The sequence below is a fragment of the Haliotis cracherodii genome, unplaced genomic scaffold (assembly GCF_022045235.1).
Source record: "Haliotis cracherodii isolate W230 unplaced genomic scaffold, xgHalCrac1.p SCAF_15, whole genome shotgun sequence".
Classification (NCBI taxonomy): domain Eukaryota; kingdom Metazoa; phylum Mollusca; class Gastropoda; order Lepetellida; family Haliotidae; genus Haliotis; species Haliotis cracherodii.
The window spans coordinates 23,220,503-23,248,075 of NW_027266270.1; the positions used below are offsets into that span (position 1 = coordinate 23,220,503).

General features: G+C 39.6%; 1 protein-coding gene across 2 annotated transcripts in view; it reads right to left on the reverse strand.

The window, feature by feature from the left end:
* LOC139462394 (low-density lipoprotein receptor-related protein 6-like) overlaps positions 1–27,573 on the reverse strand; it is an 83,099-nt gene that overhangs the window by 19,946 nt on the left and 35,580 nt on the right. Inside the window, exons 3-9 of one of the 2 annotated variants that reach the window (XM_071244076.1) lie at positions 18,713–19,113; positions 10,840–10,857; positions 4,635–4,766; positions 3,865–4,065; positions 3,073–3,268; positions 1,282–1,532; positions 333–473 (exon numbers count right to left, since the gene is read on the reverse strand). In XM_071244076.1, coding sequence (XP_071100177.1) covers positions 333–473; positions 1,282–1,532; positions 3,073–3,268; positions 3,865–4,065; positions 4,635–4,766; positions 10,840–10,857; positions 18,713–19,113 — 1,340 coding nt within the window. The remainder of the gene's footprint in view (positions 1–332; positions 474–1,281; positions 1,533–3,072; positions 3,269–3,864; positions 4,066–4,634; positions 4,767–10,839; positions 10,858–18,712; positions 19,114–27,573) is intronic. The other variant, XM_071244077.1, reaches the window with a different exon arrangement.

Genomic DNA, 27,573 nt, shown 5'->3' on the forward strand with positions numbered 1-27,573 from the left:
AGGATTAACTGACCACAACGTTACAGTGATTAAAGACAGGATTAACTGACCACAACGTTACAGTGGTTAAAGCGTTCGCTCAGCACACCAAAGGTCCAGGTTCAATTCCCCACATGGGTACAATGTGTGAATGTGGCAAATAAGATGAGTAAGAATATGAAATAGAATATGAAAAAGGCAAATATGGCACAGAAAACATATTCTGCAGTGAATTAGTTTTCTGTGACACTAATCTAAGTAGCAGCCTACAGCATTCCAATAAGCTCTTTGATAATTTGATAAGCTGCAGATAGTTTTGACTAGGTCGAAGCTTAACATGACGTGACTATTACCTTCCGCCTTCTTCACGTTGACGGCCTTTAACCCCATGAGGTCTGGCAGCTGTTCTATGATGGTCACTCTGTCATCCCCAGTGTATTTGTTAACCCTTTCAATGGAGCGGTGCTGCCAGTCAGTCCAGTAAACATAGTCATCTGGAATACAAGGGTTAACACAGATTTAAAGGTGTATTAAGATAGGTCTGGCAATCCAGTGTTATCCAAAAATACCTGGATTCAATCAGATCTGAAGTTCACAATAAACAAAACATATTAATGTGAGTATCATCTGTTACAGCAGAGATGGAGCAGTGACTGTGAATTATCAACATCCCCATCATTTTAAATTACAGCTTGCTGATCACAGAATCCAGACCTCATTGACATGGGTTATCCTGAGGGACCCAGCACTTGATATTCATCCATCATCATCATCATCATCATCATCATCATCACCATCATCACCACCACCACCACCATCATCATCATCATCATCATCATCATCATCATCATCACCACCACCACCACCACCACCACCGTCATCATCATCATCATCATCATCAACATCATCATCAACATCATCATCACCACCACCATCATCATCACCACCATCACCACCATCATCATCATCATCATCACCACCACCACCACCACCATCATCATCATCATCATCATCATCATCATCACCATCATCATCATCATCATCATCACCACCACCACCACCATCATCATCCATCATCATCACCACCATCATCATCACCACCACCACCATCATCATCATCCATCATCATCATCATCATCCATCATCATCACCACCATCATCATCACCACCACCACCACCATCATCATCCATCATCATCATCATCATCATCAACATCATCATCATCACCACCACCACCACCACCACCACCACCATCATCATCATCATCATCATCATCATCATCATCATCATCATCCAGCTCACCTAGAAGACTAAACCCAAAGATGTGAGGCAGGCTGTCTCGGACCAGCACGGTCCTGTTCTCGCCCTCGAATGTGGCCATCTCGATCATGTCTGTCTTGGCATCGCCCCAGTACATGCGGCGCGTCTGGAAGTCCAGGGCGAGACCATTGGGCCAGCCTAGTGTTGTGTTGATGAGGACCACACGATCCGTCCCGTCGAGGTTGGCCCGCTCAATCTTAGGGTGCTTTCCCCAGTCCGTCCAATACATGTGCCTATAGAAAAAGACAAAACATTAATTCCCACAAATAATGTTGCAAATCTTGATTCCACTACCACCATACCACAACGGAATGTCATGTCTAATTGGCAGGTTGGTATTCTTCAAATCAACCCCAGCTCCAGCAACATGCCGAGGTCAAACAATTCAACTCGGAAAAGTGGGGATCGAGCCTTGGTTAATAGTTAGCAGTTTTGCATCATCACAAAAAGCACATTGTCTACACAGCCACATTATGTACTAGAGCTCGGACGGGTAACTCGGGCACTCGGGTCGGGTGGGTACAGAGTAGGACCCGGGTACCCACAGGACTACCCGGACCTGTGGTTAGTCACATGATTATATTGTTTAATGGCAAAAATTAACTTTATGGTTACACTATAAGTGACAAATGTTCACATTTCTTTCCGACTATGCACACATTCCTTCTGACTTTATATGTTTGCATAAAGATAAAACTTCAGTCAACTTCAGTGTATGCATGACCAGATCATTTTATACCTGTATCAAAATACATTTTGACAGGAGTATGGTTAAACGTTTCCCAATCGGACATTTTGAACCTATCTCTTGAGACCTACAGCAGGTGCCCGGGTAGGGTTGGGTAATAGGGGGTTGGGTACCTGGGTAGTATATTTGGACTCGTCCCCACCCTAGTGGCCACATTGTGTACACATTGCTGGTATATAGCTGAAACAAGGCCGAGTGGGGTTACTAAAACTTGTAAATATTCCAACTGAATCATTGCAGATTGGTAAAAACTTGAGCCTGGGACAGACAAACCAGTGGTTGATAGCATGAGCAAGCATTAACACCACAAGGGTACAGTGACACACAATCAGCCAAGTCACACATCGTAATTACCCAATCCGTATTTCTGGGCTTTCGTTATTCTGATGGGGTCACAACATTGGACCCCACGAATCAGCTTTGTACATTGTGCCCTCGTAGGTCTTTTTTGAGATATTTTAACCACAGCTTCTACTGTTTATTGACCAATAAAACAAATGTCCTAACACCTGTCAACAGTTTTTCAGCTAAGATAGTCTGAAAACTAAGGTGTTGACACAGAATATGACAGACATTTAGAAATTTGTTTTTCCAGAGGACAAGTGTAAACCTAATTTCACTAGTCCTCAAGAGTTTGTACCCACTCCTGCTTAAACAAGACAAAAATGTGGACTATGTTTAAATTTTATGTCAGTTTTGTTCAGTTCCAATTTGAAGAAAAATATTTGACATTGAGAACTTGTTCAGAATAATAGCCCTCAATTCCAACTGGTTAAATAGGACTGCCATCCTTGGATTATTACTGGTCCTCAGCACAATTTAGTAGTCTCAGGCCAGCAGGCTAGCATGAATTTCAAAGGCTACATGACAGTATGTGAATTACAGCTATCATTTTGCTGAGTACTGCCAATGTGGCAACAGGAAATCCTTAAGATATCAATGTGACATGATACTGAATGTCCAAAAGTCCTTATGTAGCACTTGACAATGCCGTGAAGGGTTTCCTCACTGATGGCACAACTTACCCGGCAACTGGGTCCAGGCATATGGCCCGAGGTTCATCAAGTTTGTCGGAGATGAGCACTTTTCGATAAGTGCCGTTTAGACGAGCCACTTCAATTCTGTCCGTGCCTGTGTCTGTCCAGTACAGATTCCGGCCAATCCAATCAATAGCTATACCGTCAGGATGGTCCACTTCCGTGTTGATCAACACTTCTTGACCTACAACAATCAAGGTCAGGGTCACAACCCAAACTTTTCCCAAGGACTTGTAAATGAACCATATCTGGAAAATGCCATCACTTTTAGCAAATATAATAGCGGCTTATTTGAAGTTTAAGTCACGGTTACAGTGATGCAGACATGGCCCCAAGTTTATTCTAGATGACAACATGACGATATGACTTTCATTACTTAATCATCATAACTTCAACAACAAAATTAAAACTAACATGCAGATCTCGTTGAACAGTTATATGATATGCAGGGTTTTACCTTGACCTACAAAACTATTATTCCAGAGGATCCCCAATTCCCAAATACTAATTTCAAGGGTCCTTTCAGAAATAATCAGGGTCCTGTAAAGTAATGAATTAGTGTAGTGTACTGAACTGTAAGATTTAATAATTACTTTAATAACAGGACCCTTAGATTTATTGTCAAAAGTATTCTTGTGAGTGCCTCAGGATGCAATATATATTTTTTTCTGCATCCAATATACACATTTGTGCATACTGAACACACATTTCTGTGTTGCATAAAACCCTGGATATGATATCTGGTGTTTCTGAATTGAACAATTTATCGGTTTCACGAACTTGTTCCATCCAACTGTGCTCTGCGTATTGACTGCACTTCGTCATCGGTCCAGTACACATATCCCTCCACTGGGTCGTAGTCGATGGCGATGGCGTGGCGGATGTTGTCGAGGGGAAGGACGACATCAGTGTAGTCAGGCGTATCCAGGGAGATTCTTCGGAGGTCCGTTCTTCGAGCTAGGAACAAATTCTTCTGGGGACCTGAAAAACATCAGAAACATGTCACAGATCAATGAAGGATTGAGTGAGTGAGCGGTTATTAACATTGTGATGTATTTCCTTTAGTTCTCATATTGAACTATCTCTGTATCTATACCACGAAAGCTGGGATACGATCATGGGTTTATTCTTTCTTCATGGCGCAGTACATCAGTCTGCACTGACGTCAACCGCTACATCATAGTGCGAGCTAGCTGGTACTATTTGCTATAGCACTCATCACAATGACGATACACTACAAACATCAATCAGAAGAATTGTATCAAACACTCAGCAATATTCCAGCTACAAGACAACACCATGTAAATTATCAAATTCGGACCAGACACTCAAGTGATCGACATATTGGGAAACGAAGAATACAATTCACACATCCAAACTCATGAGTTTAACCACAAGTTTAGACCACCACCTGTTTGTCAAGCTGATATGATGTCACTATGGATATCAACCAAAATGAATCTTATGACCCAATCTCAAAACTTCTGCATGCTGGTTGTCCAACAGTTCAACATGGAGTCAAGGTTCGTCTGTCCAGATATCATTCTTACCATCAGCACACGTCTTGTTGTTTGTTAGCAGTTTGACGCCAGTCAGACAAGCACAGGCATAAAATGGCTCCTTTGGGGACATCAGGCAGAGATGAGAACATCCCCCATTGTTGTTTCCACAGGGATTCATGCCTGAAACACAACAGACAGACATAGAGTAAAGGGGGACAACTCTCACAAGCTAGACTGTTCTGGAAAGCTACAGATACACCCACTCGAGGCCTGTTCCATTCTGAGGGACCTAGACTAACATCTCGTCTCTGAAATGAACATATCGTACAGAAAAAACAGTTGTTCAGTTATCTTAATAAAAATATAATAAAAGGGAGCCCAGTGACTCTCTTCATTTTCAGATACTGCAGCAATCTAGACTTGCCAAACATTATAGACTTGCATGGGCTGTATTTGATATATATTTGTATCAGGGTCTGTAAGACAGACTAAGAGGGACCACATGTCGCGGTAATACTGATGCCGAGGAAATTGCTCCTGAACTTTTTGAACGCTGAATTTTAAAATTTTACGGTTTTTAGCCAATGGGATCATTAAGATATCACTATTCCTAACAAGAATGTTAAGGGATGAAACAAAGATCCTTTTTTATTGATATTTTGTGAAAACATGCACAAGGAGAAAAGGTCTCCTTGGAGGATAAAATCTCTTAAGATTTCTTCGTAATAAAATTGTAAGATTTAAAGAAAAAATGTTTGTGACTTACATGAAAATGGGTTTGCATTTGATCGTTTCATAGTCACTAAGAAATGGATTAAGTTGTTAGTGTATGAATACAGGGACTGTACAACATGGTTTTGGTCATGACAAGGATGCTGACACGTGGGATGGTAAGTTCTTTATTGTTGGCACAGTATTTTAATTTTTCACATAGGTGTATGTGTTTTTGACAACACTTAACACACACATATTCAATTCTAAGTGAAAATGTTTGGTATCTGAATTGAAGATATGAAAAATTAGACAAAATAAATTTAAAACCAAAAAGTCCCACAAATCTCTATCTGCTAAACGTGAAATCGGACCACAAATCGGTTTCCGAGTATGTCACACATAATAAAAGGAGCCAGATGTCGCATTACACTTAAAAAGCTTTACACTGCTATTCTGCTGGTGCTAAAGTGATGTTTATGAATATTAATATGTAATAGCAAATAATCTTTTCACTCCGTTGTGAAATATTAGTATAATAACTTCATTTCCGTTAATGCTGCAATAATATTAATTTCAAGATAAATGGATCACATGTCGGGGAAGGGAAATAACTCTGCTGATTTCTTAATTTTGTGTACGTGTCTTAATGGAGGTTTTAGTTCTAAGTTTCAACCAGTTATGATTTTACATTGTTTTTATGCCAAATGCCAAAAACCCATAATCAGTATGTCAAAAGTAACATGACCGAACAAGATTGTGTTTTCCTTTAAGTGTTGAAAGATTTACGCAGAATGTATGCCTTAAGAAATTTTGTTTGGATGACGTCATTGTACGACATGCTTTGTTTTATTTCAAAGCTAACAAGTTCAGTTTGGATTCAACTGACAGGCTACCTAGTTTACATAATCTCATTTCAAGACATCATTCAAGACGTATTTTCATGAATAAAACAAAACATCCAACTTCGTCTTTTTTACATGTCGTGCAGCAAAATGGGTCACATGTCTACAGCAAATTAACTATCTTAAATAAATGTAGCATGGAAACTGAAATACATGTTTTCTTCTCGATGTGGGTAAAAGCAAAACATTAGTGACCACAATAGAATTATATATTGAACCACAGGCCATAACTTAAACTGAAAATTCTCAAAATAGGATTTTCTACCCATACTTACAATGATAACATTGAAATATTGATATAGTGAAATATTTTAATTTTAAAGTTTTTTTTAAGAATACTCTTAGCTGAAAATATGAATAACTTATTTTCAATAGTGGACGACAACTGGTCACAGATGTTAATTCAATCCATAAGAAATTTGCAAAAACAAATGATTGTCATACTTGTTAAGAACTTGCTAAAAGCAATGTTATAAAATTTATAACTTATTTATTGTATCTGCACTAGCAAAACCTAGTTGCAAAACTATTCATATTTACATCACCATTTTGTCATTTTTTCCAAACTTCTAATAACAAACAATTTACAAAAAAGCAATGAAAACATCAAAATGTGTTGTTGCCTTTGATATCTATACACAAAATTATTTCTATGACAAACAGACATTTCAAAACAAACTGTAACCAAAATGTTAGACGTAAACATAATGTATATTTGATGCATGTTACATTTACATGGAACTGGTTAAAGGTTTTGTTTCATGATCGCAGTCACATTAATGTCAAATCTTTTAAGTTTGGCATAACAAACAAGCCACATTGCAACACGAATCATCTCATATTTCATCTCACATTATCCCATCTAAAACCTTTCAAAGCCGTGTAACAATTTCAAAGAAACATGCTAAATTATTTTTCTTTCAAAAATCACATCTAAGCTTCTGAGACAACCCAACCAATGACACAATGTTAAAACTCAATATACCCTTGTGAAGTCGGGAAAAATGCAGCCAATCAGAATGGTTCTGATATTTCAAAATACCACATAATGAAATGACCTTTCTTCAAGGCTAAAATGTTCTTCCATTTGGTTCCGATTGGAGTGCTGGGCGGGCCTCGTGATCACCCATGTGTTTTGGATTGGCACTAAACCTGCCCCTTTTACCTAGTGGAGGGAGGGATGGATCCCCGGCCCATTCACCCCCATCCTGCCTAGTCCATTCTCTGGCTCGCCTCCGTACCACTGACATATTTCAATTTTAATAAAGCTAATTTCCTCCAACACCACCACTGCGCATGATAATATTTATCTCCCTCCCTTATGGCCTGAGAATTTTGATTGCATATCGTTGCAGGTTTTATCAGTGTTTCTGATTGTGCATCAACATCATTTAATTTATTTTGGATACCATTTTCACATATAACCTTACTCATATTCCCAAAAGAAATCATAAACTTGACAAACATTTTACGCCTTATCTCAGAACACTTTAGGGTTCATAATGAAATTAATCATTGTTTGGGTTCTTAGAACACACACATAGAGCCAGTTGGAGCCAAAAAATGAAGTGCACTGACGACAACGCAACATATGGAAAAGGCTACCATTATGGTATTTCCTGAATCTTTGTTTTCATAATCTACGTGTTAACAGGGAGCTACGTCACTTATGTCCGAGTATTGCCGTAGGTTATTCAGTGCCTCTGGTAGTGCCGATCAGACAAAAACAAATAAACAAGTCACACTTCATTGTTAACATCCCATACGTCTAACCTTAAGCTTTCATAAAACTCTCCTTTATTCGGTACAATACATTTTCAAAGATCCGGCTTCTTAATGTGGAAGGTAAATAGATTTTCAAGGGACAAACATTTCATACCATTAATGAAATTACTATGACATTAAAGAGAATGTGAGTGAGCAAGTAGGGTTTAATGCCACTTTTAACAGTATTCCAGTTATATCATGGCATGTCAGCTTAATGTGGGAGGAATGGTGTTAACAAAACTGGAAACACAATCGGGGCAAACCGGAATTCAAATCATAGGTTTCTGGCATGCCCAAGGGAAGCAACTCTGGCTGTGAAATTACAGTGTCTTTGACGACTGGGCCACCCCTGGCCCCATAACATTAAAGACCCTTATGGAAACAAATATGCTGAATTAAACACACTCATCAGACAATGATGACTGATGATGAATAGTTAGCCTGAATCCTATCTGAAAATATACATGAATCCACAGAGGAACTGACCAAGCCCCACAAGCCTTAAAGTACCACAGGCTAGATTCTTAAGTTAATATAATAGGAATATATATACACAAGGAAAATAGTTAAGTACTACCCATTTTTATTAACATATATTATGAACTTCTATGCATATTTAGGAAAAATCAACGTTTGGAATTAAGCTCATTTTAAGATAAATACATCTTTTCTTGCTATCATAGGAATATATATACACAAGGAAAATAGTTAAGTACTACCCATTTTTATTAACATATATTCTGAACTTCTATGCATATTTAGGAAAAATCAACGTTTGGAATTAAGCTCATTTTAAGATAAATACATCTTTTCTTGCTATCATAGGAATATATATACACAAGGAAAATAGTTAAGTACTACCCATTTTTATTAACATATATTATGAACTTCTATGCATATTTAGGAAAAATCAACGTTTGGAATTAAGCTCATTTTAAGATAAATACATCTTTTCTTGCTATCATAGGAATATATATACACAAGGAAAATAGCTAAGTACTACCCATTTTTTATTTACATATATTCTGAACTTCTATGCATATTTTGGAAAAATCAATGTTGGGAGTTAAGCTCATTTGAAGATAAATAACATCTTTCCTTGCTATAAAGGCTCTGTATGTTTCTCCAGTCATCATATACTGACCAAAAAAGGTTAGGGGATAATTTTGGGGATACTTCTTTTGTAGTGAAGCCTCAGCACCATTTCATAAAAGTGTTATCCCCCCTGAGTATGTGTCTACCTAGCCCCTGCTGTGCCTATCTACACTGTCCTGCCCACTCACTCATCACCCCACTCACGTACACCCTCCACCCCACCCAAACAACACCCTAGCCCCTGCTGTGCCTATCTACACTGTCCTGCCCACTCAATCATCACCCCACTCACATACACCCTCCACCCCACTCAAACACCCTATCCCAGCAGACCGTGTTGTGTAGACCAAGTGTTATCCCCCCTGAGTATGTGTCTACCTAGCCCCTGCTGCGCCTATCTACACTGTACTGCCCTGAGTACGTATCTACCTAGCCTTGCAGTGCCTACATACTCCTACCCCACCCCACTCACATACAATCCCCCCCACCCAAACTCCAGCTTCTGTTTCGTCTACACTAAGCATAATCCCTACTAAGCATGGCCAGGCTGTACTAGCCTTGCATCAAGTCTCTACTGAATGACAAGTCCATGGATATATAGTAATTGTGGCAAGTCTAGATAAGCGGAGAGTGCAAGGACTAAAGACGCCAGTCTTTTATAGGGACAACTTGTTCTTATCATATATATAATCTATAAATTATGATTTTAACACATAATCATTTCTTCAGAGACTTGAGCAAGTGTATGGCTGTACCCATGTACCCTGTCTTCCGAAGACAACAGAGTCTCCTCCCCACTGTATGTAGTGGAATGGCGCGGGTAAGGACAAACTGCAGGCATGTCTTGTCAAAGCGTCACATCCCATACCATCATACATTATTTATTAAGACAACATCCCACACCAAAGGCGGACCCAGACTTTTTAAAATGGAGGTGTCCAAAATATCAAAATCCTCTCTCAGTCAATTTTCTACTGCCTACAACATACCACATTTGGTTTTCAAAGGGGGGGGGGGGGGGGGTCCAGACCCCCTGGATCCCCACTCTGGATCCGCCTACGCAAAATTCATTACAAGAAGATATTACCTCGTTTGAAAGAAATTGCCTTTGAAAATTTGTAATTAAATCTGTGCAAATACTGATTTTTGTGCTGTAGCCTTCACTAGACTTACAATCTTTGTCTATTCTTCCTTGGGGTATATCATTTCTTGAGTTTCTATCTTGACACAATATTTACAAAACTGGAGCTAAATGGTTTTGGTACTACTTTCCATACAACATCAAACATGTTAATTCCACACATAGAAAGTTTTAATATGAGCAAAAGATAACATTCCACAATCATTTGATTTTCTGTATGCCTAGCCTTTCAATTGCACTGACAAAATACATAATGATAACAAGTGTGATTAGTTCAGGGGCACATAATGGCAGTCTTTTTCATTGTCAAGGGCACTCAAGGTTAGAGTATAAGTCAATGGATGAATTTACAGTCACAATGAAACAACAGATGAAAGTGAACAGGGAGATCAAACAGATTACGAAAAAGTAAAAAAATCATCAACACCAAACAAAGTACAAGAAAAAACACCGAATGTTAAAATGTGACACAACAAAGCTGAATCAGTTTCAAGACTTCTCACAGAACAAATAAACAAATGTTTATCAAACTTAATTCCAAGCAGCAAAACAAACAAGTTGAAAATTAGTGATGATATCAACAACAATTAATTAGACTTAAGCAGCACGGTTAAAGAGAACAACAACTATATACCTCGGGTTTTTCTCAAATCTGAAAGAAGTAATTAGAAACAATCTGTATTAGTACATACCATCAGAACAGATATTTATGGCTAAGCAGATTTCAGTATGTTTTTGCTTGTTTGTATATTGTTTGATGCCACACTCAACAATATATGAAGGCAACCTGCAAATAATCGAATCTGGACAAGTGATTGATGTTATGAGCAACAACCTATGTCGTTGGGGAATCGACCAAGTCACTGTGCCTAATCCAAGAAGTCTCCTTTTCTGACCAGCCTAGAATAGGTCTTCAGCAACCTATGCTTGCCGTAAAAGGCGACTATGCTTGTCGTAAGAGGCGACAAACGGGATGGGGTGGTCTGGCTTGCTGACTCGTGACTCGTGAAGATCTGAGGTAGAACACGTCTTCACAAACCCATGCTTGCTGTAAAAGGTGTCACAATCACTTGTCCAGATTCGATTAATTACAGGTTACCTTCATATATTGTTGAGTGTGGCATCAATTGCATGGATCGATGCTCATGATGTCAATTACTAGATTGTCTGGTCCAGACTCGACTATTTACAGCCCGCCATCATATAGCTGGAATATTGTTAAGTGCGGCATTAAACCCAAAAACAAACAAACAAAACGACCAGTATAGTTTGCTGGAGACCCTGTAACCCAGAATCCCAGTGCTAGATCATGGGGTGCTTCATGTATGTACAATGTAAGTGAGTTATGAGTATAGGCTTAAAACTGCTCTTTATAATATTCTAGCAACATCACTGTGGGGACGCCCATAATGGTCTTCACGCTTGCATCCATAAGTGAACCCAGTGTTCTGATGAGAAAACACTTTAACTACACGGCTCTCGGTATATTATTGTGCAACTTCAGGATTCAATTTTTTTTTTTCTGCATCCATAACTTCACATACACATTGACAGAACAATTAAGGTATAACTTCACATCCAGCCTATGAGAACATGGTAGAACTTCACTTACAGCCTATGAGAACATGGTAGAACTTCACATACAGCCTATGAGAACATGGTAGAACTTCACATCCAGCCTATGAGAACATGGTAGAACTTCACATACAGCCTATGAGAACATGGTAGAACTTCACATACAGCCTATGAGAACATGGTAGAACTTCACATACAGCCTATGAGAACATGGTAGAACTTCACATACAGCCTATGAGATAATGGTAGAACTTCACATACAGCCTATGAGAATATGGTAGAACTTCACATACAGCCTATGAGAACATGGTATAACTTCACATACAGCCTATGAGAACATGGTATAACTTCACATACAGCCTATGAGAACATGGTAGAACTTCACATACAGCCTATGAGAACATGGTATAACTTCACATACAGCCTATGAGAACATGGTATAACTTCACATACAGCCTATGAGAACATGGTACAACTTCACATACAGCCTATGAGAACATGGTAGAACTTCACATACAGCCTATGAGAACATGGTACAACTTCACATACAGCCTATGAGAACATGGTAGAACTTCACATACAGCCTATGAGATAATGGTATAACTTCACATACAGCCTATGAGAACATGGTAGAACTTCACATACGGCCTATGAGAACATGGTAGAACTTCACATACAGCCTATGAGAACATGGTATAACTTCACAAACACACTGACAGAACATTGTATACCATCATGTAATTTCCTACTGAAACTTGCCCCCACAGTTATGAAAGCCAAGTGTCTTGAGTACATCACATCATACATTATGTTGTTATTATTTTACATGTAACTGTGTTGGGAACTCCCATGTCAGGATTGCAAAACAACAACATCAATACAATGCCTCTGAGTGCATTGAGCAACCTCGCTTTTGTGCATCCTATGTTTCCAGGAGCAGTCTCTTCCCCGCCCACCTGAACTGTGACAGGTACAAGCGGACACCTGTATGTTTAATTACCTTGATGTATCTACCTGGACAGGTAACAGCTGTTTACCTTGTAATCACTGTCTCAGGTAGGAGAGGGAGGACACACTGCCTGGTATCTGTGACTGGTTAATGTATACCCTACAATCAAGAACAGACCCTCCTCTGTCTGTGTCGTCATACTGCCCTCATCCTTCTACTGACCTAGACATTATAACAAGTGCTTAATCATGTGAAGGATTTCTACCTGAATTTATTCAACATTGGTGAGCTTGAATGAAGCCCCAGCTAAACCTTCCTGAAATCACATCCATCACCAACCTATTCACACATAACGTCTGCCTACTCTTCATTTAGGGTTGTATTCTGAATACATGGATTTGACAGAAATTATCATTATGGATAAAATAATTTCATAAGCTGATAACCAACACTGTAACTTTGTAAGAGGGACTTTATCCAACTGTCATAGTACAATGTTTTTGTCCTGTTTGTTGTTTAATGCAGCTCTAAGCAATATTCCAGCTACATAATGGTCTCTAAATAATCGTGTAGGGACCAGACAATCCAGTGATTGATATCATGATTATCGACCTATGCTACTGGGGTATGATGATATCCATCAACAAAGTCAGCGAGCCTGACCACCCAATCCCATTAAAAAGACGTCTCCTACGACAAGCATGGGTTGCTCAAGTCCAATTTTACCCCGGGTCTTCACAGGTACAATATTATGAGTATATCAACCTTATCTCAGTATGTATTTCTTGCACTTATCAACATGACCACCATGACCTATGGTAAAACTTGCTTTCTCCACAGCTTGGGGACAAGCTAATTTCTTTCACAAGAAACTAATGAAGAATGCATATTGGCGTCCAATCTTAACGTTAACTCCTTGTCTTGTCAAGAACCAAACAGATGCAATTCCTTTTCATACAAATGAAGCCAATCACACAAAGCCTCCCAAGGTAAAGCTTGCACACTGCTGATCCTGAACACCTCCCTCCTTTACATCAGAATAGGAATAAATTCTCCGTCTAGTAAACATATCCATGGTGTCACAGCTGTACACACCCTCCACCAGACCAGACCTCATCAGATCAAGTGTCTTCAGAACCTACCTGTGCCACCTGATGCATCTCGTTACAACAGGTACTGAATGCAGCTAACGAGTGTTCACCTTCTTCAGGTAGGAAATGCTAACACAGCACTGCAGAAACTCCCTCAACTAACAAATGCCACTTTTTTCCTTTTCATTTTACAAATCCCACTTAATTCAACAGAGCCTGCATGTAGAGCATTACTGTTAACATGAGTGAATGTGCGCATGTTGTTTTATGCCACAGGTTTATCATGACTGCCTGTAAATGACGGGATCTGGACCAGACAAACCAGTGGTTGATATCATGAGCAACGTTTCATGCCACTGGGGTTCTGTGACACACTATCAACAAAGTCATCCAGTCTGACCACAAATGTATTAAAGTCATCTCTTGTGTCAACCTGGAACCAATTCCAACCTGGACTAAAAGGTTTTAACTACTTTGATAAAAACAAGACACAGAAATCTTTAACTATCAACCAATCCATATAAGTAGCTATGGAAAAAAATCAGAAACATCTCTGCAGAACACATAGAATCCTTACTGGAACATACAGAACCCTTACCAAAGAACATATAGAACCCTAACCGGAACATATAGAAACTATACTGGAACATATAGAACCCTTACTGAAACATACAGAACCCTTACTGAGACATACAGAACCCTTACTGGAACATACAGAACCCTTACTGGAACATACAGAACCCTTACTGGAACATACAGAACCCTTACTGGAACATATAGAAACCTTACTGGAACATACAGAACCCTTACTGGAACATACAGAACCCTTACTGGAACACACAGAACCCTTACTGGAACATACAGAACCCTTACTGGAACATACAGAACCCTTACTGGAACATACAGAACCCTTACTGGAACACACAGAACCCTTACAGGAACATACAGAACCCTTACTGGAACATACAGAACCCTTACTGGAACACACAGAACCCTTACTGGAACATACAGAACCCTTACTGGAACACACAGAACCCTTACTGGAACATACAGAACCCTTACTGGAACACACAGAACCCTTACTGGAACATACAGAACCCTTACTGGAACACACAGAACCCTTACTGGAACATACAGAACCCTTACTGGAACATACAGAACCCTTACTGAGACACACAGAACCCTTACTGGAACATATAGAAACCTTACTGGAACATACAGAACCCTTACTGAAACATACAGAACCCTTACTGGAACACACAGAACCCTTACTGGAACACACAGAACCCTTACTGGAACATACAGAACCCTTACTGGAACATATAGAAACCTTACTGGAACATACAGAACCCTTACTGAAACATACAGAACCCTTACAGGAACATACAGAATGCTTACAGGAACATACAGAAACCCTACAGGAACATACAGAACCCTTACAGGAACATACAGAACGCTTACAGGAACATACAGAACCCTTACAGGAACATATAGAACCCTTACTGGAACATATAGAACCCTAACCGGATCATACAGAAACCTTACTGGAACATACAGAACCCTTACTGGAACATTTAGAACCCTTACTGAAACATACAGAACCCTTACAGGAACATACAGAACGCTTACAGGAACATACAGAACCCTTACTGGAACATACATAACCCTTACTGAAACATACAGAACCCTTACTGAAACATACAGAACCCTTACAGGAACATACAGAATGCTTACAGAAACATACAGAAACCCTACAGGAACATACAGAACCCTTACAGGAACATACAGAACGCTTACAGGAACATACAGAACCCTTACAGGAACATATAGAACCCTTACTGGAACATACAGAACCCTTACAGGATCATACAGAACCCTTACTGGAACATACAGAACCCTTACAGGAACATACAGAACCCTTACTGGAACATACAGAACCCTTACTGGAACATACAGAACCCTCACAGGAACATACAGAACCCTTACTGAAACATACAGAACCCCTACAGGAACATATAGAAACCTTACTGGAACATACAGAACCCTTACTGAAACATACAGAACCCTTACTGGAACATACAGAACCCCTACTGAAACATACAGAGCCCTTACAGGAACGTATAGAACACCTCAAGGAACATATAGAACTCAATACATCACAATAATTCTTAGCTATCTGCCCTATTTTTACTTGCATATCTGTACTTGTCAGTTTCAGTCGACCTCTGTTTTAACACTATATGATTATGACCTTGCATGAATGTGCCTGCTTCCGAAACAAATACCACCAACCAGACCCCCCCACATTGCCCTCTATTTCTTTCACTAACAAACAGGAACAGAACACGGTAGTGGTGGAACGATGCACATCTACGTCTTGTGATCTCTCTTGATGCTATCAGAACCCAAGCAGAACAGACTTGCTGAACTCATCCTAAACTAATCAAGTCTTCCAGAGCAGCCCCAGAGCAGCCAGAGCACCCCAGAGCCTCCACCTGACCTACGCGCCAGACTCACTCCGGCTGACCATGAAGAGCCTCAGTCAGATGCTGATACTGACATTTAATACCAGCATGCACCATTATTTCCCAGCTGCACCAGCCTGCCTGTTCCACCATACAAAATGCTGTGCAAATGTTTATATTTTCAGAGAAATCATGTTTCGTATTTACCAGCTGTGGGATATATACACTGATCCATATTGACGGCTCAGAGGAATTATTTTGAAAATGTCTTCCTGTGTCATTCCTCAGTACTTAACTATGTGTGAAACATGTTTATCTAGTACATATCAAATTGTGTTGTTCTGCAAATCAAAATTCTTCACATACGATTTTTTCTAAAGCTGATTTTCAAAATGTCGATAGTTTCCTCTCATCTGCAACTGAAGTTTTTCCAAAGATTCCATCACTCTTAAAGTGTACTAAGGCACCCATGTGTTATCATAGATCAGTCATTGAAAACATTTATTGAAACCTGAAATATATATGACAATATCTTTAAGAACCTTAACTTATCAGAATTTCAATAACACTTCCTACTTGGAATGAATAGTTCATTTTTTGATTCAATTAGTCTTTCTGCCTAGAAAAATCTCCCCTTGTTCAGCTGACAACAGTGTAGCAAAACTTTGGTTAATTTCTATAAAATATAAAATGTACAATAATACCAGCATACCAACGCTAGACACGGCAATGAACTGGCACATAGCTGGAAATAACAACTTTGATTTTCCACAGTGTTAAGTCAACTTTCCATCCCTGAAATGAGTCCTGATGCAGCTTATGATAATTGGATATTTACATATTTTTATTGTACACATAGTTGGTATAGTCTGTTTCCCACATCCCAGAGAATGAATTAAAAACTCAATCCAACGATGATTTTGTAAGTAAATGAAATTAAGCATTGTTCTAGGCTCCCTATGGATTTTAGTTTGCTTTTCACAAGTATATATTTCCAAATTTGATAACCTTTGGGACTAAATGTTAGCATGGGTACAAAACAGCTGTGCATGTGAATATGTACAGAAGTCAACCCCACCCCACATCCCACCCCCATCCATCCCCACCCCCTTCTCCATCCCAACCCCCACTTCTGTCCTAACCTGACCCTGCAACTCCACTGCTGGAGTCATCTACCTCCCCTCCCTCCCACCAAGAACTGCCTGCTTGTCAAACTGACATGTGCCACATGCCTCTCAATCCAGTATGTGATAACCAGGCAATGATATCCCGCCTCCAGCACCATCTGATAACAGGACATATTCACCACCTAGTTGATAAGCCTGTATCTACCTGCCTACTGGCTGCTAACTCTATTATCTCCCACTAAATTCAACGGGGTTATACATCTCTGCTCGTAATTGGCTTCAGCTCTTCCCCTCTGGCAACAAGTTCAGCTGATGGAATCACCCACTGATAAGGAACAGGTCTAAACTTAGGGAATTTCATTTAAACATAGCGAACTTTTTCAAAATGAATATAGAATCTCCTTTCGTTGTCAAAATGAAGAATATCATGAGTTTCTCAACACATCATAAATGTATTAAACACACAATCAATTCTTCACATAGTGCTCAACTTCTGATTGGGATACACAGCTATTTCATTGTATTAACATATAACAAGTACACCAAGCCTAACCTTTACCTTGGTTTAAGGATGTTTGTGCCCCAAAATAATTTTGGTTGTGAAATAAATTAATTTAAAAAGAATTTCAAATATTTCCCAGTTAAATAAACTACCGTATTTTGATCGTATAGAAAATACTATAAGCATTCTTTGTCAGCAATTGTGAAGGGCAGTTAAATTATGTAAAAGTACAGAGTTAATGCCCATTTCAATAAACTCAGCAACAGTGCAGTAAATCGGTGATAATCTTGCAGCGATTCATAAAGAGTTATGGCAGGAAATACTTCAACTTTGGATGCTGATGACAATTTTACTTTTTAATCCACTTAACTGTGGAATCAGGGCGGAATCAGAAATAAAATAATGCTGATGTTTCATTTTTATTTTACTTTTGCTTTCTCAGAATTATAGGGTCAATGAATCCATAAACTACGATACAAATCACATAGTCTTAGGCTGGTGCGTCATGGAAAAACAGGAATGTCCTTATAAAAAGTTGAGAGGTATATTGTGAGAAATGAGTTCTTGTTATCATGTAAGTATCATTATGCGTCATCAAACCTGGCTACCGAGAAGTCAAGAAGCTGGAAATGTATGGAAATATCTGCTTTTTCAATACCCATAAAATGTCAGTTTTCACACACAGTTTCCAAGACACGGTCTATCACTGTCAGTAACTATTGACAACATGTAAATCAAGAACGAGCAATCATTGTTAGTTTCCCATACATGAAAGTAACAGAGTCTATTTCTGCTTACCCTTGGGTTGCCTCTTGGCTGTGTAGACATGGATGTCCATTGGAGAGTATATTTCTTCGTGGACAGTCCACTGTTGTTGGCCAGTGAGTTTGTTGCACTTGTGGATTGATCTCGTCTGCCAATCCGTCCAGTATAGCGTTTTCTCGTACAGAGTCAAAGCGAAAGGGTGAGGGAGTTCGCCGGCAATAACCTCCTGACGATTTGATCCGTCAAAATCACATCGATGAATAAAGCTTAATTTGGCGTCTGCCCAGTATATTTTGGAATCATCGTAGTCAAGTGTCAAACCATTTGGCCAGAAAATATTTTCTTTTATTATTTCTGTTCTACTCCACATGCTTCCGTCCATTCCAGCACGCTCTATCTTCGGGTTCTCACCCCAGTCTGTCCAGTACATGTACCTGAAATAACAAACAAGGCATTTAGTCTTTAAAGATGTTTATGGTACATAGAACACTATCCCAGACAGGCATACAGTGAGGTGAAATGAGGTTAAAGCTACGTTCAAAATTATTGCACTTATATAGCGGCACGCATGCACATGTATTTGGCTGCTTGTACTGGTCCGGACTAATGCTGATTTAATAGTGCTAACTCGACGAGATACCATGCCGCATTTAACATGTATATCCCACTCAGACACAGTATATTGACTCTAAGCAGACCAGTCCTTGTTTTAGCTCCTTAACGCCGAGCCCCAGGTATTGTAACAACAAGTACCATCTTTTTTAACGTCTTTTGGTATGACGCGGTCGGGGATCGAACCCCTGACCTTTCACTCTCCAGGCAGACGCTGTACCACTAGACCACAGAGTCATAGTCAAAATGGATACAAACGTATTTCACATATACTCGTTCCAGTTGTAGGAGGACCAATCTCTTACATTTAATATACACTTAGTTTAAGTTGACCTGCAATAACACACAAGACATTTATTCCTCAACAATGTTTATGGAACACTATCCACAGACTGGGCCACAGCCACATATCACTTATTGCATTTAATCTACATTTAATTTTTTTATTTCTAAAAAAAAAAAAATTTACTGTTATTTTCAAATATTCTCCACCTCAACCCCCCATTTGAGGCAGGGGAGTCAGTGAGTGTCACATGGTTGCGATACGATGTGGGTCTTGACATGTCATGGAAACATTCTCATCTTCAACGAAAGACTTGTAGATTTCAGTTATTTGATAAAACAGTGGTCTGAGATCCCTTGTACAGCAGAAAATATTATTTTACAATGTGTGTTCACACCATTATTACTTGTATTGTTTTCTGTTGTTACTTGACCTGCCAATACAATATTTGTATCCTGGCACGGGTATATATGGAGATGCACTGAACGACGGACGAATCTGTTCTCTCATATGTATGAGTGATGTCACCTTGACCATTATTGCAGCACACTCTGTACCTGAGTGAGTGAGTGAGTGAGTGAGTGAGTGAGTGAGAAGTCTTCTGCATCTTGAATACATCCTCTACACACTATCAAGCATAGAACCAACCATTGGTGTTCAGCATCACCATTTGTTTTGTCTGTTGTCTATCACTGCACGCAGCAATATTCAAACTATGTAGCCATCCGTAAATAATCAAGTCTGGACCAGACAATCCAGTGATTGACACCAGAAGCATCGATCCACACCATCAAAGTGAGTGAGATCAGATGACATGCATCAACCAAGTCACCGAGCCTGACCACCTGAGCATACTGGTTCATGAGACAAGCATAGGTAGCTTGAGCTGGAGATGTAAACTCCTATCCAGAATCCCAGCAGGTTTCAACACAAGGGAATGCATTAACCACGAGGCTACACACTGCCCTCAAGTCGAAAACCTGTTTTCCCTCCCCCTCCCTCCTCTTGTTGATGCACTGAATTAACATTAGAGTAATTGCTCCATCCATCGCAGTAACATTTTTAAACAAAGCTTTTCTTCCGCAGTGTTGACGTGGTGTTGTAAACCCAGACATCACGTCAGCAGTGCAGATGAAGCCGACTTAACGTTGTAACCTTACAGAGTTAAAACAACACAGTTAAACAAAGAGTTATCATATTTCAAACCTTTTCTCATTTTATACTTTCATGTGCATATGACTACAGTTTGCCGTGGGACTAAATCTGTACAAAATGGAAAAATAAACCAACGACTCATGTTCATACTTCCTCTTTTAAAATAGATTCATATATAATCTCATGCAAATTTCAACGCATATTTCCTTTTTCACAAAGTATCATGAAATGGATCCCGAGCATGGTAGCGCAAGCAATACCATAAATTTAATGCATTCGAATGAGATATTTAAGTCCCAGGAAATAGAAGTTTGTCTGTTGAATCCAGATATTCATGCAGCCTGACAGAGCAGAGATTAATCTCGCGATGAAATACATTTCAATGATATCCCATGGTGCAATGTGTGGCTTAGTGACCCGCCTGATGTAAACACAAGTGTGTATTGTGTCTCACTCCAAACAGAATTTCAACCGTGACGAAGCAACTGAACAAGCTGAAGAATTATTGTCCTCCAGCAAGAAAAAGATTTCTTTAATGTTGACATCAGCTCACAGACAGCTTGTCACCCGTGTCCTGTAATCACCCAGCATATCATGCTGAATCATGACGGTATTCATGTGCGTTCGGGTGTGTCTACACACCGTGGACAGCACCAGCGCTCCCCTCCCGAAAACAATCACAACCGGAGCAGTATTGATTTCCTGTCAGATGTCGTAATGGCAAACAAATTTCACAATACAAGTTTTGTTTTAAATTTAAAGCCAGCATGGCCTCTGTCTCACAAGTACCAAAAGCATTATAGGATCTTTAAATAACAAATTGTTCAGTTTGTTGAAATACTGAACTAGGAGATTATTTGAGTTCCAGAAACTTAAGTCTGCCATTGGTGAGAGTCCTTTCATTTCCAAACATCTAATGAATCCTCCTCACAATGGAAGTGAACTTGGGTTTACACTAAGTCTACATTACAAGCCTCTAAAATATAAAGTTTCTATGTCAAAGTGCTCAGAAGATGGACTGCTGCAATGAGGCAGAACAAAAAACGTTAATGTTTTTTCTTTCTTAAAACTTTGCCCTCATCCTGGCAATAATGTGGTGTGACTTGTGTTTCAACCTGTGTGTCCACATCTCTCGGCAACAATGTTCTACTGACAGATACAAATGTTGATGGCATCGCAACTATACGCTACACTAAACTCTGTCAAGTCCCGTTAGGCAAGACTGAGTTTTCTGACGTTCACTTTTTCAGTACCGTAATTCCCTCTGACAATGCACAATCCTGGCCATGTCATAACTTGCCATGTCACCAGCATCTATCTACAATACTACCTATGTCATAACTTACTATATCACCAGCATCTATCTACAATACTACCTATGTCATAACTTACTATATCACCAGCATCTATCTACAATACTACCTATGTCATAACTTGCTATATCACCAGCATCTATCTACAATACTACCTATGTCATAACTGACATTGTCACCAGCATCTATCTACAATACTACCTATGTCATAACTTACTATATCACCAGCATCTATCTACAATACTACCTATGTCATAACTTGCTATATCACCAGCATCTATCTACAATACTACCTATGTCATAACTTACTATATCACCAGCATCTATCTACAATACTACCTATGTCATAACTTACTATAACGCCAGCATCTATCTACAATACTACCTATGTCATAACTTACTATATCACCAGCATATATCTACAATACTACCTATGTCATAACTTACTATATCACCCTCATCTATCTACAATAGTACCTATGTCATAACTTACTATATCACCAGAATCTATCTACAGTACTACCTATGTCATAACTTACTATATCACCAGCATCTATCTACAATACTACCTATGTCATAACTTACTATATCACCAGCATCTATCTACAGTACTACCTATGTCATAACTGACATTGTCACCAGCATCTATCTACAATACTACCTATGTCATAACTTACTATATCACCAGCATCTATCTACAATACTACCTATGTCATAACTTACTATATCTCCAGCATCTATCTACAGTACTACCTATGTCATAACTGACATTGTCACCAGCATCTATCTACACTCCTGCCCATGTCATCATAACTTACTTTATCACAAGAATACATCTACAATCCTGCCTATGCCATAACTTACTCACAAGCACATATCAACATATCTGTGTTGAAGCAGCACTCTCACTTACTAACTCACTCACTCATACACTCACTCACTCACTCACTCAAGGTTAGTCCCCAGCAACCTATGCTGGTCCTAAGATGTGACTTAATGCCAAACCAGATCTTCATGGATTGGAAGAAAAACAGAGATATGAATGTGAATACCCAAAGGCATCTCCTAATTTACAAAAAAATCTATTTTCCTTCAGATCCAATTGTGCAACTCTGCAACAAAGATGCAACTACTTTTTTTTTAACAGACATTTCTCAAGGAATCAATTTTCACTTCTATAAAATTAGACAATAGTTCTTATGATAAGGAATTCAGGGTTGGAAATATTTCACCAAAGCATTACGTTTTTACCACAGGAGAAGGGAATTTGGAGTAGGCAATATTTCAACAAAACATTAAGTTTTTACCACAATGGTATGTGTTATTTCAACAAAAAATTAGTCTTTTACCGATCTCTACGGTACCTGCGAGTCTGTTGGTGATTATGGTTTTTGTGTTTACTGGCAGGAGCAGCGTCTGGGGAGGACGCTGTGTCTGCCGCACCAACTGGAAACTAATGGCAGACTGGATGGGTCATGTGACACAAAATGACTGACTGATAGCTGCATGAAGGATATATGACTGCAAAATGTGATACACATGTTGGTAGTTGGCGATAGAGCAAATACCCTTCCCAGCATGCATTGGTCATATTGTTACAGCTCTATTGCTGTCTGCTCAGCTATGATTGGCAATATGAAGAACAGTTTGTGTGGTTTGTAAACATAAGAATGAAATCCTTTCCTTCTTGACTTCTTGAGTTGAGTTGAGTTGAGTTGAGGTGAGGTGAGGTGAGGTGAGGAGAGGAGAGGAGTAGGTGAGTTGGGTTTAACACTTCTTTGGGAAGTATTTCCGCCATATCACAGCAAATCAGCTTGATGTGGCAGAAATGCCTGATAGGATGCAGATCTTACAAGTGTACCACTTCGGTGAAAGCCATGTGTACCATTTCAGTGAAGCCACAAGCTCGGTGAAAGCCACCAGCTCAGATATCGTGTTGACAAAAACCTAGAAACACTCAGTGCAAACCGGGAATCAAACCCATAATCACAGGCTTCTTGCACACCTGCGGCGCGCCCCAGACGACTGGGCCACTCATGCCCCAATGAAGAATAAGAAGCGCTATTGGGGTAAAACTTTGTACCCTTAGTCAAGGCTTAGGGTCTTCACCTATCAATACGAACACCCTATCAATACCAGAATACAGCCTTCCATCACTTCCTACAATGAGGGACTATCTAAGATCTTCTGAGTACCCTTAGCAGGTAAATAAGGGAAAACCTATTTTGAACATGCACAATCCTCTGTACCGTCTTTCAAATTTTTACAAAAAGAATTCAACTGCAATTTCTTCAGACAATGTTCATCCATCTGACAAGGGAAGAATGTTCGTGTACAACAATAGTTCCTTTCTGACCTTTCTACACCTACAGGGGTCCACGAATACTACAGCCCCTCCTAGCAGAGTGAGTGATTTGGATTTAACGCTGCTTTTAACAGTATTCCAGTTATATCACGGCGTGTCAGCTTAATGTGGGAGGAAAGCACAAAGTGATGCAGGTCTCAGACGTTTACCACTTCGGTGAAACCCACAAGCACGGGTACGGCGAACCGGGATTCGAATCCACAATCATAGGTTTCTGGCGTGTCCAAGGGATGCAACTCTGCACAGCGAATTGCGGCGCCTTAGCCGACTGGGGCCACCCGTGCCCCCCTCCTGGCAGAAGTGGACCAATTCACACAACAGATGACCCCTGCCATTTTGTTCTGCCCTCTCTCCTTTCACAGACAGGCCTCTGGTAAACCGGACTTGATGGTAGCTTGCTCTTCAAGCGGAGCGGAGCAATAATCATAACATCGAGAAGCATCAGCATCTGTTTATTTACTTATTTATTTATTGACCTTCTCGTAAAACATATTTGACATGTGATTCTATCCACACAGCAATCATAACCTGATAAAAATTGTAAGCTTATGTCAAAATATGGGTGTTCCAAAAATTGTAGTGCCACCAAAGCTACAGATAAGCAGCATATTTGCGTAAAATACCCCCCACAGTATTCAAAACCCAATTACTTTCAATTTAATTGCGTACAGAAACACATGCATGAAATGAAAAACTAAAATGTATAAAAACAGCTGGGTAAATACCCAATGAAGCTTTTTCAGCATGCTTACAAAGGAGCTAATTTCCGAAACACAATTACAATTTACTTTCAAGTCAAGTCAATAATTTCATTCATTTTAAATCTTAAAATGTTCACTAATTTGGAGAAAAACCCAATAGAGTGATGAATAGATGAGTGAAAACATATTGGTTACCCAATGAAAAAATGTAATAACCCAATCAAAATAGAAACCCTAGAGAAAAAACTCAATTGTTCAAAAAGTTATCTGGAACTCTGGGCTGCGATAAGATCGTACAGCAGGTACCCTTCCCCTTCAGTGTGACCTTGTAGGCCCGTCCCCACAGTAGGGATCAACAAGAGCCCCTTGTGTCCACCCCTACCCTCTATTAGCCCTGTTTGTTAACCACCCTCTCCCTCCACCCTATTACCCTTGAGGAATGTGGAACAACACCCTTCAGTTACATGACCCTAGGGGCTTCTTGACCCCACATTTTCTATTAGTCCCCAAATCTTGAAGGACTATTTTTCTGGACACAGCATTATTTTCTTTGAGAGTCAGGTTATTGTCCGATGACCTAAACAGACACGTGATGACCTTTTGACCTCATCCACTGTCACCCTCTCACCTGAGGGGCCATGTCAAAAGGTCCCACATGCTTTGTGAACAGAGTCAATGAAGCTGATTTGAGTAAGTGATATTTGCCAGTTTAACAGTTACTGTTCAGTCTGTTGAAATAAGGAATTAATTAGCATGTCAATATCAACGTGAGGATACTCTTACTGCATGAAATTAGTCCACTAAACAGATAAAGTCGAATATATTTGTTTGTTTGTTATGTTTGTTGTTTATTGCAGAATGAAATATTCCAGCCATATGATCGCTGACTTGGTTGATGCATGTCATTATATCCCAACTGCACAAATTGATGCTCAAGATATAAATCACTGGATTGTCTGGTCCAGACTTGATTACTTAACGACTGCTGCCACATAACTCAAATATTGCGGAGTGCTGCATTGAACAACAAACAAACAATTACAGCTGCCGGGGGTGGGGGGGGATTGTTTTATGTGAAACTTTGCTGAGTGTTTAAGAGAACCACCACTTTTATAATAGCCAAATGACTTGCAGCCGTATTTGTCAACAGAATCACACATACTTGGAAACCCAAAGTCCTGCACCATGACTGTGGAATTTATATTTTTTATATATTTTTTTTTCACTTTAAACCTAGCAAGTCTAGATCAAAATACCGAAGTCTAGTTTGCTTGATTCTTTCGAAGAATTTCTATATATATTATTTTAAAGACATGTTTTCATTGACTAAGTGTTGGTCTAGGAAACCGATATCAAAACTCAATGGGAATGTTAATCGACATGATGCTTAAAAATAGTTCTTGCAAGGTGAGATAATTTGTGTATATTTATCAGACTGTCCCAATAATAATAATATCCATTATGTGATAAACGTAAGTAAGTTTAGAGAAAGGGCATTATGAGAGACTTTTAAAAGTTACCAATGTAAGAAATTGGCATTTTTAAGGGTTTCACAATATGTTATTGTATAAGGACTAGTAGACTAAAACAGTTAGTCTCCTTCCCTGAAAACTGCCCTGGTGATATTTTGACTGGTGAGTCTGTCCCTTACAAATATCCCCACAAGGCCATCTAACACAGAAGTGCCCATCAGCCATGCCGGCCTGTTGACAGGTCTCTACAATACAGTACACAATACAAACCTAAACTCCTCTCACACCTAATTTAGCGACCCGTGAAGATCCGGGGTAGAATAGATCTTCAGCAACCCATGCTTGCCGTAAAAGGCAACTGCTTGTCGTAAAAGGCGACTAACGGGATCGGGTGGTCAAGCTCGCTGACTTGGTTGATGCATGTCATCGATCCAAATTGCATGGATCAATGCTCATGATATTAATCACTGGATTGTCTGGTCCAGATTCGATTATTTACAGACTGCCATCATATAGCTGGAATATTGCTGAGTGCGGCGTTTAACAACAACCGAACCAACCAAACCTAATTCAGCCATTGACCAAAACAACAAGGTCCTGGTCAGACCTGGGTGGCTGTGTCAAGGACTACCAACACTCCCATAAGACCCAATCCAGTCTCACAGACGCCCTTAAAACCGAGAACACTCTCAAAACCTCCTATGAGACCCAGTCTTAGTCCCACAAATGGATGGCATTCTTCCTTGAATATTACGAGTTTGTCAACTGATTATTAAGCCATTGCAATATCATGTTGCCAGGAAACCAAGCCTGAAGCAAGTTGTTAACTTGTAAGGTGAAATGAGGTTTACCGCATTCAAGTTTACTGCACTTACACAGTGACGCACATGCATATGTGTGTGTGTGTGAGTGTGTGTTTGCTTGTGCTAGTGCTATAGTGCTGGCCCACTGAGATACCATGGCACAGTTTAACAGGAATACCCCACTCAAACA